The sequence below is a fragment of the Ursus maritimus genome, unplaced genomic scaffold, assembly GCF_017311325.1.
Source record: "Ursus maritimus isolate PB19 unplaced genomic scaffold, ASM1731132v1 scaffold_12, whole genome shotgun sequence".
In the NCBI taxonomy this organism is placed as follows: Eukaryota; Metazoa; Chordata; class Mammalia; order Carnivora; family Ursidae; genus Ursus; species Ursus maritimus.
Window position 1 is genome coordinate 7,228,544 of NW_024423564.1, and position 13,474 is coordinate 7,242,017.

General features: G+C 37.0%; 1 protein-coding gene across 2 annotated transcripts in view; it reads right to left on the reverse strand.

Annotated features, from left to right (window-relative positions):
• Nucleotides 1–13,474, reverse strand: part of MAN1A2 (mannosidase alpha class 1A member 2) — a 186,742-nt gene that overhangs the window by 39,360 nt on the left and 133,908 nt on the right. For both annotated transcript variants that reach the window (XM_008710367.2, XM_008710368.2), the window contains exons 9-10: nucleotides 3,636–3,751; nucleotides 495–714 (exon numbers count right to left, since the gene is read on the reverse strand). In XM_008710367.2, the coding sequence (XP_008708589.1) occupies nucleotides 495–714; nucleotides 3,636–3,751 (336 nt within the window). The remainder of the gene's footprint in view (nucleotides 1–494; nucleotides 715–3,635; nucleotides 3,752–13,474) is intronic.

The window sequence follows — 13,474 nt, forward strand, 5'->3', positions numbered from 1 at the left end:
AAAAATTATTGGTGAACTGACTACGAAACCACTAATAGACCTAGATACCAATTATATATTCAATATAACTACTATTATTTTTTGGTCATTCTTATTTTCACAAGAGGATATTCAAGGCAAGTAACCTCAATCAGCCAATTTTGTGTTATTTTAAGTAACTAGTTTTACAGAAGCTGAAATGAATGGCTAAAATGGATTCTTATTACATTAAAACAGTCATCCCATATATCCTCAAATGCCTTGCCTCTCATCATTAAAACAATTTCTTCAAAATCTTTATTAATAAAATCAGTACAATTCAGACTAATTTTTAAAAATGATGCAGGAACACGTTTCCAGAATTAAAATTCAAGTTCTTAAGAAAATTATTTACTGTATTAGAGTAACCTATTTCAAAGTGAAAAATGCCTATATAGTTTTCTTCTAATTCCTGGATATATTTTTAACTTAGAGATTATGTTAGTCTAAGCAGTTAGTGTTATTAATACTCTTACCAGTTCTGTCGTATGACTCATGACATGTACGTGCAATTTCTGCCCCTAGCTCTAAATAATGACCAGCTTTATCCATTCTGGAACCATCTGCTCCCAGGGCAAACATTCCCCCAGCAAAACAGGCCAAATGCCCCATCTTCTTCTCCAAGTGCCCGTTTTTCCATTCTCCAATAAAGGTGAGACCTCCTCGGGACTTCTTAATAAGATGTTTCTCTATAGCCTATAAGAAAGAGTAGATATTCAAAATTTTGGAAGCAAAGTGTTGGTGTTCAAACTTACTACATCCTTCTAGCTACCATAAAACCTTGGTAATGGGATATTCTACGAATTAGTAACTTTCCCAAACTGGAAGAGTTAATTTATAGTAAGTAAGTTTTGGAGAGCAAACAAGTCGCACAGAATCTTTAACAAATACACCATCACTACTACGACAAAGACAAGGTGGGAGAGGGTAGACTGACCTACATAACACTACCTGTATTACAGGTTTTTTCCTTCTAGAGCTAAATGGAATTCATAAGAATCAGTCAACTGAAATCATGATGACAAGTTATAACCCATAAGGCTCTACCAATTTATTTTCTATTTCATACAACAAAACTGAAGAGGAAGAATATCTAGGTTAATCAGAAAAATATGATTTTCATAATTAAAATGGTTTCTCCTTTTCCATGTAACTATACTTCTTGTCAAAGTACTTTAAAAAGGCACTATTAGGTGAGACATCTTATGTCATAAAGCTTACAAAACTAGTTAGAAGTTCAAACTTAACTGCCCAGCCCCTTACTTTGCAAACTTAGGCACCTGTTTGGGTGCTGTGCCATGGCTATGAGAGGCCATGTGATAAACATAGCCCATCTTCCTGGAATGCCAGTTTTACTCAAAAGATGTAGGCATGGCAAGAGAAATATTTTATGTTAAACTTGAATGTAACACAAAGTAGAGTTCAACAAGTACATTTAACTTTAAAAATGAGATTTTTAAGAGCTTTGTTCCTGTGGACTATGTTCTCAGACTTTGCTAAGAGGGGCTATAAATTAATTCTCTGCCTTTAGAGATAATTCTATGGAAAAGTATAAGAAACTGCATTAATTCAGTTCTCTTTGGTGAAAAGGTGAAAATGATTATATATGATTAGAGACTATACTTTTCTGACAATAAAGAGGAATAAGAATTAACCCATATTTTTGTGTGGTGTTCTCTGACAAGTTTGGTAACAATCAGCTTTGGAAAAATTTATTGTGTATTCCTTGTAATGATAACGGCTGTTTTACAGAATTATAAGGACTATGCCTCATTCATCATCTTATATTCCAGAAGGCCTATAAGTGTAGCATGTAGTCAATAAATGTTTAAGAAGTCATTTTGTAAGTAAATGGTAGATACTCGTATTTAGGCTGACAGGGGAACAAGGAATGGGTGATAAGCAAAATAAGGGACTACCACTGATTTATAAGTTTTGATTATTGTAGTATGCTGAAGCACAAATAAGAAGATTAGTTTTTCAAATGCAAGGACAAAGTTTTTCATCTTTGTGGGCCTCGTGGAATCTGGCATGTTTTCCACACGTGAGGCACTCCATAGATGCCTACTCAAGAAACATTTATTGAATGCCTACAATGGACTAAACTCCATATGCCAAATACCAGTTTAACACCTGTACATTCTGTAAACGACTGTAGGGAATTAGTTTCCCCAAAAGTAAGGCTATAAAAAGGATAATAAGATCCTTGCTTTAATTTAAAAACACAACAATAACTCTGAATACTGATCAACTACGGTCAGAATGGTGGTATTATATACAAAATTATACAAAATCAACAAAGCCTAAATGTGTTTCTTTGAAAATCCCAAACAACTTTGATGGAGAAAAATGGAGAGAAAATAAAACTTAAGAATATCAAGAATAGGAAAGGAATGTGGGAGCATGGGCAAAATGGGTGAAGGGGAGTTGGATACAGGCTTCTAGTCATGGAATGAGTAAGTACAGGGATAAAAGAACTATGGTCCTTTTAGTCAATGGTACTGTAATAGCGTTATATGGTGACAGATGGTGGCTACACCTGTAGTGAGCACAGTATTAAAGACTTGTCGAATCACTATGCTGTACACCTGAAATGAATGCAACATTATGTGTCAACTATACTTCAATAGAAATCATAAAATTAAAATATATATACATAATTTCAAAAACTGATTTTTTAATAAGATTTTATTTATTTATTTGAGAAAGAGAGGTAGGGGGACGGGCAGAGGGAGAGAGAGAATCTTAAGCAGGCTCCACGCCCAGTGCTGAGCCCAACAGGGGGCTCGATCTCACGTCCCTGAGATCATGACCTGCACAAAAATCAAGAGTGAGACGCTTCACTGACTGAGCCACCCAGGCGCCTCAACACAACTTTAAAAACAGATTAAAATCACTAATGGGCTATGGGTCTGTACTGGATCACAAAGCAAATAACTCAATAAGTGGGTAACACACTTCTTTTTCACAGTTCTTACTTGGAAATATCACATATAAGTGCTTCCAAGATTGAAGCCTGTTCCAGTTTTAAACTGTCACAACACTGTGGTAAGAGGTTATATAAATAGGAAGCGATACAGTAAAGGGGTTAAAAGCACAGCACCTGGAGCCAGACTGTTCAGTTCCAGGCTCCATCACTTACTGGCTATTGCCAACTTGAGCAAGTTACTTAACCTCTTTGTGCCATAAGGTTCTCAAGTGTAAAATGGCAGTAATGATGAGATGATTTCATATATGTAAAAGGGTGTACAACAGCACCTGGCGAGTGGGAAATATTACATAAGTGTTTTGCCCTTATTATTTATCCACAAGGCTCTCCATGTGTAGGTTCAATGTCAGCTGAAAGAAGAAATGTTTATGAAAATGTGTGTGAAGTCAGAAGTTTTTCCAGTCTGTGTAGGCAATAACTAAAAGTAATTAAATTTTCATACATAAATATATTACATATTCTTCAACAATTTCTTTAAAATGCCACAATAAAGGAAAACAATACAAGACTTTTAGATTAAAATACTAAGATTCTACAGTGAGGGCTGAGAGCCAAATGCACATAGGTGTTCACTGGTCACTATGAAACATACTGCATATTCACAGGTAAATGTGCTGACAAGAATTACCTCAATAGCATCATCATACATTTTTCTCGCCTCGTGGTCTGTTTTATCTGACATCAACCATGCTTTTAGTAGGTATTCATAAAAACTGTCTCCCAGCCCGCCAACTGATGTATGGTCTGTAATGAAAAGAAACAGGGAAGGATGGAGGTGGAAGAAAGAGAAGACAGAAGACAATGAAATAATCTTTTTCAAGTATAATGACTATTACTGGGGTCAACAATTTAAAAATTACATTGACAGCCTTACTTGCAGCATACTTCAAATTTAGTACAGTAAAAATATGCCCTCATCACTTCCCTCTACATGTATACCCAACTTTCCAGAAATCCCTTTCTGCTGGATGGGGTATTTCACACGCATAGGAGTCTTTTTCTTCAGCCACATAGTTTGTCAGTGTCACACAGCCAAACTTTTTTAGAAGTGAAAACAATTATCATTCATATACTAATGACTTTAACTATACAAGCTCTAAGATTAAACATGAGATACACTTGAATCTGATGTTAACTAAAAAGAGCCCATTTTTCTCTAGGATGGTTAGTGGTGATTTCTGTGCCATACACAATAAAGCAAAATAAATCTAAAAGGAGAAAAAAGCCCAAGAATTCCTTTGTAGTAACACTTTGCATAATATAAAAAGCTACTGAATGGGTACACCCGATTGCTATTTATATAGCTCTTACTTTGTATGTTTGCCCTCCATGTATTCTTATTCTACCCCATCTATACTTTTAATCCTATCCAAGGCAAGAGCGTAACTCCCAAGGCAACCCTATTCTATCCCTTTCCATGAGCCCCACCCTACATTCTTAAACTTTGCTTAAAAACTCACATCCTCCCTGCACAAAAAAGAAAAACAGCATACTTTTACAACCTGTCAATCATTCACAGAGCACTAGCACTGGTTTCCTACTTTAGTGAGAGGAAAGGATGGACTGCTGGGTGGTTTATGGAACAACTGGCTATCTGTTCGGGGGAATATGCATTTAATATTTGTATCTTTAGCTCACAAAAATAAATTTGTGGTGGATTAGTGATTTAGAAGTAAAACACAAAACTGTAAGTATTCCAGAAGAAAATGTAAGAAGACGTCTGCTCTTCCTAAGCAGATGATCTTCTTAGGCAAAACACAGAATGAAGGAACCAAAGGAAAAGATTTATAGCATCATACGGTATAAGCTACCATAAATGAATCTGTAAGACAAGAAATCAAATAGGATATTTGCAACATATATTAACAGAAATAAAGGTTAATACCCTATACAAAGAACTCTGATAACTAAATAAGGAAAATTGCTTTAGAGCACACACAAGTAATTTAAAAAGAGAAACACAAATTGATAATTAACATAAGAAAGGAAGATCAACTACATTAGTGACCACAGAAAAGCAAATTAAAAAATTCCATTTTTGTCTATTTAATTGGCAAACATTTTTTTAAAAACTGATAGTATCCAATGTAGATAAAGTTATGGTCCATAGGTGCTGGGAATGGAGGGCAATTTTGTAGTAGTTATCAAAATTTAACTAGGTTTTCTGCTTCTGGAATTATCCTGTAACAAATACTTGCACAAACACACAAGTATAGATGTAAAAGAAAAAAGGTCATCAGAGCACTGTATCCATTAGTAAAAACGTAAGATAACCTCAAAGGTCTAGGGATGTAGCTACATAAATTACAGTATAAACAGACTATAAGAGAAACTGCAATCATTAAAGAGGATCAGGTGAATCTGTAATCTGATATTGGAGGATATCCATTATATGCTATTAAATAGGGGGAGGGCAAGTTTCAGAATAATACAGTTTGATACTACTAAAAATTTGTATGTTTAAAGAATATTACTGTACACATAGAAAAGGTATGAAAAGACAACTGTGCAGAGTGATTACCTCTAAGAAAGTAGTCCTTCAATCTTTACTGTATATATTTATGCATTATTGGAATACACGTAATTTGTGTGATTAAATCATGTTCTGTTATAGAAAGTAATAAACGGGAAAGTGCCACCATTCACTTTAAACAACATGTCTGCTAATACTTTAGTAATTCACTTGCACCTTCAATAACCTGCATCTCAAATGCTCTTATTTCTCACTTTTTTTCCTTTAGTCCTAAGTGTACATTTCAATGAATTCTTACATATATATACATCCATAAATCCACCAAGATAAAAATATAGAGCTTTTCCAGCATTCCAAAGTCTCCCTCATGTGGCCCTCACAATCAATACCCAACTTCCAAAGATAACCATTTTTCTGACCTCTATCACTAAATGATTTGTCAAGTTCACATAAAATAGCCATTCATATAAAATGGCAATATACTTTCAAGAATGATTTGATAGCTTAATGATCTCCTTTGTTTTCCATCTAAATACCTAGAAGGAGCCCTCTGCCTTATGTAGGCTTCTGAGTCTCTTAACATTTAAAGTGCTTAGGTATTAGAGAAGACACTCAGAGGAACAGAAGATAAGAGTTTTCTCTCACACTGCATGAGAAAATCACAATTAAATTTCTAACAGCTTTCAATACTCGTCATACTTACATTTAAGAATTTTATGATGATGGTAATATATGATGATGGGTTTAGAGGATAAGTTACACTTAGATGTTAAGTTAATTCCAACAGATTTAAATATCCTTTATAGTTACTGGAAATCATAAAAGATAACACATATTTGTAAAATATTAAAGCAATATGGAATTACGTAGACAGGGAAAGTCCCTCATATTTAGGGACAGAGAATATGTGTAGGAGAGAGAAATGTTGAGGGTACCTTTTGGGTACCTTATTTGCTAATGAACCAGAAGACAGTAATTTTTTATATGGGAAGGAACTATTTTAAAATAGCTGTATCAAAACAACGATGACAAAAGATCCCCATCAATACTGTTACTTCAATGTTGTGGTCATGTCATAATGTCCTGACTCACTTGGTGAATGATGCCATTACTACCTTACCAGCTGCCCAGTCTTGTCTTGGGTTTCTCATCAACCGCTTAAAAATGTGCTGTTTCTGTTGTCCTCCTACTTGCCTGTCTGTGGTCTCTCCTGTTTTTCTTTCATCATTTTTATTCTTTCCCAGCCCCTCAGGCGTGTCACTTCCACATACACTGAGTCCACACCTACATTTATTTCATCGCCCTTGAGGCCTTCCTCCCAAGCTGGTTATCCTCTCAGCGTACTGTATAGAGATCACCTCCAGACTTCTCTTTTCCTGCTTTCCTAAGTTGTACCCATTGTTTCAATACATCGTCTTAGTTTACGCCTGTTTTAACTGAATCATATTCTTTTTTTTATGCGCTTAATATGACCTTTATTTTTTTATTGTTACATTCGCCATCATACAGTACATCATTCGTTTCTGATGTAGTGTTCCGTGATTCATTGTTTGCATATAACTCCCAGTGCTCCATGTAACACGTGCCCTCCTTAATACCCTAACTGAATCATATTCTTACATAATTTCCCAGGAAGGACTATGTGGATTGTAACTCTGCTGCCTGAACATGCCTTTATTATGCTCTCCTTCTTAATTTTATATTGTAAAGGTATTAAATTCAAGGTTGGAAATCATCTTTCCTCAGAGGTAATCAGAGGTACTGCTCCAACATCCCGTAACATCAAGCGTCATGAGTGAGAGACATCAGCAGTGCTGTTTTATCGGCTCAACGTGTCCTCTTCTCTCCATCCCCCTTCCTCACACTGAACTGGCCTTTCCAAGCTCTACATCTTCATTTTGATACTGCTCAAATGTTTCCTTACATTCATTGTGCTCGGCACTTTTCCAACTACAGGTTCGCATCTTTCAACTCTGAGAAAATTCTCTTCCATTATTTATTTTCCCCACTTCACCTGCTTGTTTCTCTCTTCTGAAACTCTTACTAGCTGGAAACTGGATCTCTTAGACTGCTTTTCTATTATTCTTTTCTCTCAAATTTTAGTCTCTCTTCGTCTTCTTCCTCTATATCCTGGGATTTTTAAAAAATCAAGTTATATTTTAGTCCTTTCACTGAGGTTCTCCCATAAGCAATTATACATTTTTTTTTAAAGATTTTATTTATTCGACAGAGATAGAGACAGCCAGCGAGAGAGGGAACACAAGCAGGGGGAGTGGGAGAGGAAGAAGCAGGCTCCCAGCGGAAGAGCCTTATGTGGGGCTCGATCCCATAACGCCGGGATCACGCCCTGAGCCGAAGGCAGACGCCCAACCGCTGTGCCACCCAGGCGCCCCAGCAATTATACTTTTAACCTTTGAGCTCCTATGACTGGCTCCTGGCAATTATACTTTTAACCTTTGAGCTCCTATGACTGGCTCCTGGCTGGGACCCAATGGCTCTGCAACTTAACCTGTGTCCATAGCTTCCTCCTTGCTTGGATAAGCCACTGTACTCTGGGTTTTGCCTGGATGCATGGATGCATTATTAAAACTGTTACCAACCCAGCCAACCTTCCAAATTTAAAACCAGGGTGGACATGTTCTGTGTCTCACTGGTATGACCACCTAGCATCTATCTTTGTTACCTCTTTGAGACTGGAGAATGTTGTTTGGCACATGGAAACTCTTGAATATATGATCAAAGCCCTAAATGACACTCAAAATAGCATTTCTCTATTAAATGCTAGGGTAATACAAATATGTAAAGCAGCTTTAAGAAACAGAATGATGTTAGATGTTTTAACTGCTATACAAGGTGAAATATGTGGTAGCATAAAAACAAGGCTGTGTATACAGTCCAGATTACCACAAAATATTTCTGGGTTTCTAACCGACATAAATACTCAAATTGGCACTTTAAACAATCTCTTTCCTTTAGTGATTGCTTTAAACTCCTGGACTGGAGGAAAATTATCAAAGGTCGACTATCAAAGATCTTTTTTTCAGATCTCTTCTTGTAATATTAACCTTGTTTTGTCATATCTGATGTCTCCTTGCCTAGTGCCAAGACTCCTTCACCGCCATAACTTCCAGCTAACAGATAATACCTTCTCCTCAAGGAGGTTCATCCATGTTGTCCACGTTGGATTCAGCTGCCCCACCTTTCATAACAATCGGAGGACAGAAGCTGACACCCTGCAACCCCCACCTCCATGGGATGTATGCAACATTCCTCAGGCACTCCTGGCTCCCCTAAAGGACAAAGAAACAGTTCTTACTACCTACAGCCCATTGACAAGTCCTTGAAACAGGCATGGTGACATTCCTCTAGAAATTCAGCTGCCTAGATGTTAATACTTTGCTAAGGGCAAAATGCAGTCCTAGCCTGACCCCCCTCCCCTCCACCAAGATCCTGTAAGTCTACTTTAACGTATAAAAATTCCTTTGGAAACTTCTTTATCTCTAACCCCGCCAAGATATGTATTGGCAATCATCCCCCAAGCATATGGCCCACCGATATACATCTGAAGGGTCTCATGACTAAGGTTTTATTAGACGGTAATAAATGACCCTTTCCCAACAGCAGCTAGCCCCCTCAAGGTCCTGGAGACCTTGCTTCCAAAATTCCTTAGAGACTTACGCTATCCCTAGCCTCCCCCCACTTGAGGGTATAAAATAGGCCATTCCTCACAACCCCGGGGCAGCAGCTCTTTCTGCCCACGGGTCCTGTCCCTGTGCTTTAATAAACCACCATTTTGCACCAAAGACGCCTCAAGAATTCTTTCTTGGTCGTCGGCTCCGGACTCCACCCCACTGAACCTCACTTATATTCCCCAATTTCATCAATTGTTTCTTTTTTCATAGTACCCTATTCCTATTTTATGAATACATCATCTTTTCAGAGTTCGTCGGAAAAACAGGTATGCTTACTTATAGGATTGCTTCAGTCTCCTCCAGGATCCCCTTTTAACTTTAAATATTTTTACTGTGAAATTTAACACACACATGGAAAAGCATATAGAACTCATTATAGAGAACACCTGTATAATCTCTACTCAGAAGAATGCCAGTGCCCCAAAAACCTTTGATGTACCCTTTCTCAATTATAATTCCCACATCCCCAAAGGTAACAATATCTTAACTTTTGGTAAAAAATGTAATCACTTTTTTTATATGGTTATCATCTAATACCCTCTCCCAACCACTACTGTTTAACTTTGTCTACTAGTATATTTAATAAATGTTATATATTCCTCTTGTGACTATCTTCTATATCTCAATACGTTGTGAGATTCAACCACGTTGTTGTATGTATGCACTGCTATCTGATATTCCCCCTGCATCAATCAACCATTATTTATTTATCTGTGTTTAAGACTGAAGTTCTGGGTAGCTCATGTGGGCTTCCTCTACTGAATAGTGGGTACTCTTCCACTGAGCAGACTTATTCATCACTAGGTCTCTCTCCTGAGTGGGAATTCTGAGTGGATGCTTTCTGTGTAGGCGAAGTTGAGGAAAGGCAGGCTAACTGCCAGGTTTTGCTTTAGAGTCAGGAACAGGGTATTTGTTGTGAAACTGGATCTGTGTGAATTTTAGAATAAAGGGAGGCTTTATTCTGGGGTACTAACATCCACATGGAAAATTTTAACATTCTCCTCAATGAAATCACTCAATTTTTCGAAAAGAAGTGTTACACAGTTATGCCTACAAGTAAATTCCAGGATGAGCTAACTGATGCGTAAGAATTTCAAGTGGAGCCCTTGTTCCCTATAACAACCTTGAATAAATACCTACTTTTAGCTCTGCTCTTCACTCATTTATTCAATTACGTGCGCCTATTGCTTATGAACTCTGAATCATTCTGGAATTACATCAGTTACCCTTTTGTAGTGTTCTTGTCCTGTATTCTAGGTTGCACCTTTCTCAGTTCTACTCACACACTCCCTGCTACAGTGCATTATGCAAATTTGTTTAAGCAAATTTTTTTAAATAATCTTGTCCACTATGACCTCCCATTTACCTCCAAATCTCTTTACCATCTTGGATTAACTGCTTTCTACATTTTTTCTGTACTTTCACTGTGGTCTCAAGGAGGATGGTTGGCCACAGTGGTAAAGTTATAGTTCAATCTTCCACCATGAAGCAGAAGTCCTAATAAAACTTTCTCAATTTGAGTTCTTTTTGGATAACTCTGCAATTTGTTAATGCTATATATATATATATATATATATATATATATATATATATGAATATGACTTCTCATTCCCTGTCTCCTAATCTGCTCTCACTGTTGTCCTATCATGAATAAAAATCAAAGCAGATGGGAACTTAGGGCATCTTGGTTTACTCCAGTATTCTGGATGGTCTGGGACTTTTAACCACTATGTAATTCAGGATGATTTTAGGTGGTACATAGAATACCTTTTTAAAAATTGTCATAGTCACGGGGTGCCTGGGTGGCTCAGCTGGTTAAGTGTTCAACTCTTGCTTTTGGCTCAGGCCAAAATCCTGAAATCAAGATTGTGAGACTGAGCCCTGCATCGGGCTCTACACTGGGCATGGAGCCTGCTTAAGATTGTTTCTCTCCCACTCTCTCTGCCCTGCCCCCCCCCCACCTAAGAAAAAAAAAAAGTTGTCATAGTTACATAATGACTATTGTCAAGATGATCTTTTAACTTCATACAAGACCCTGCCCCCTCCCTGGAGCACATATCAACAACAAAGGATGAAATAATTATTTAAAAGGTTTCCACACTTGAAAACAAAATAAAAATTGTAGTAGGTAAGAAATACAAAGAAACTCATAGTGTTAAAAGCAGGAGTTTCTATTTCTTGAAAGTAAATAAAGACACCTAGAAGTTTACTTCCCCCAACATAATGGGATTCAAAGCACTAACTCATGGTGGGAATCTGGGTATGAAATTAGTTTCCTAGACTAGCAGAAGGAAGCAGGAACAGCTGCACGATTGAGACTAGGATAAACTGCTATATATTTGAGGAAACAGATGTGTAATATCCTTGGGAGAGCTGACATACCAGTATAAAAAAGACCAAGTTCTGAACTGATAAGCCAGTGGAGGCATTAATAAAACAGCCAGGAATGGGGTAGTAAGTAGTGAGAGTAGAAAGGAAAACATACACATCATGAAGCTCTCACTCAAACTGAGCTTGCGAATGGAAACTCCAATGCACACAAGGGAAACTCGTCAGGAAGGAATTCAACTATGCAAATAGGAGAACGTACTATACCATGAAAAGGCAAATAACGTGGCTACCTTCTGAAAACAAGTTTAAAATAAGTATATTTAAAAAGTGTACTAAGAAAAAAATGTATAAAGCCAAAACTGAACAGTTTGCACTGAAAAACTGGCAAACATAGATTTTAATACAACCATCTGAAAACTCATAGATCAGAAAAAAAAATTAGACAATGAATCTAATAATAGTCTTGTTTAATATGTTGAGAAATTTGAGTTGCCTTAAAGGAAAGCAGACTCTACTAAACTATGAACAAGACACGAGACCCTCACTGGCTTGTACCCGTATATACCCATTGTACAATGCTTCGCACAATTCTTCCTTATAGTTAAGAGTGCTCAATAAGCAATGATTAAAGAATGGCTGACTTCCCATTTTCAAGTATGAATGAACAGCATTTCGCAATTATAATAACTTGTCTTTTAAGGTATTTTTTCTTTTTTGGGGGGCGCCTGGGTGGTCAGTTAAGTGTCCAACTCTTGTTTTTGATTCAGGTCGTGATCTCAGGGTCATGAGATCAAGCCACACATCGGGCTCCACACTCAGAGGGGAGTCTGCTTGAGATTCTCTCTCCCTCTCCTGCTGCTCCTCACACTCATGCGTGTACTCACTTTCTAAATAAATAAATAAATAAATAAATAAATAAATAAATAAATAAATAAACAAACCAACCAACCAACCCCTTTCCCCCCCCCAAAGGGGTGCTTTTTCTTTTTTAAAATGAATTGGAGCACATTTTTTAAAAAAATGATTCCATTTTCACAATCTCTCACTCTTTTTCAGTTTAGGAAAACAAATAATTATGGAATAAATAGTAATACATAACACAACACATAATATTTACAAGTTCAACAAAAAAAATTTTACAGAATGAATGCATTAACTACCTTAAGTACTCATTCTTTCAAGCTTTAATAAAATTTACACGTATACATTTTTAAACTTTCCTAATTTCCCCAATACTAAGATGTCTATAATTGTAGTATATTCAACCGCTTACATGAAATACCCACTGAAATATAATTTTAAAAACCTTACAAAACTCCATTCATCTTAATTATCAGAAATATTCACAAACGTTTTAATATTAAGGTTTTCCTTAGTATTTAATTTTCTCATAGCTCAGCATCCAGGTTTAATATTTCAACTACTCAGGGGGCTGTGGTAAAAATGTATTTTCTAAAAATAACAAATACCTAACTCTGTTCCTCTTTTCTCGTAAAAGAGTTTAAATTTACTCCTGCTTCTTTCTCCTCACCTACCTGCTCTTTATTCCATTACATTCTGGCCTACAGCACACAGCCAAATCAAAATGGCACTCTACAAGCTAACAGCTATTTCTCAGTCCCAATACATCAAATAAACCATACTATACATGCAAGAGAAGATGATTAGATCATACAAAGAGCATCGTGGAGGGTGAGGCAATAAGGGTGATACTGAACTGAGGAGAGAACTGAAGGCCCAAATTAACCAAAGGGAAGAAGAAATGAAGGAACAGATTTTAGAGTTACTAAGAAGGTAAAAACAGGGGCTCCCGGGTGGCTCAGTCGTTAAGAGTCTGCCTTCGGCTCAGGCCGTGATCCTGGAGTCCTGGGATCGAGCCCCACATCAGGCTCTTCCATTAGGAGCCTGCTTCTTCCTCTCCCACTCCCCCTGCCTGTGTTCCCTCTCTCTCTCCCTGGCTGTCTCTCTGTC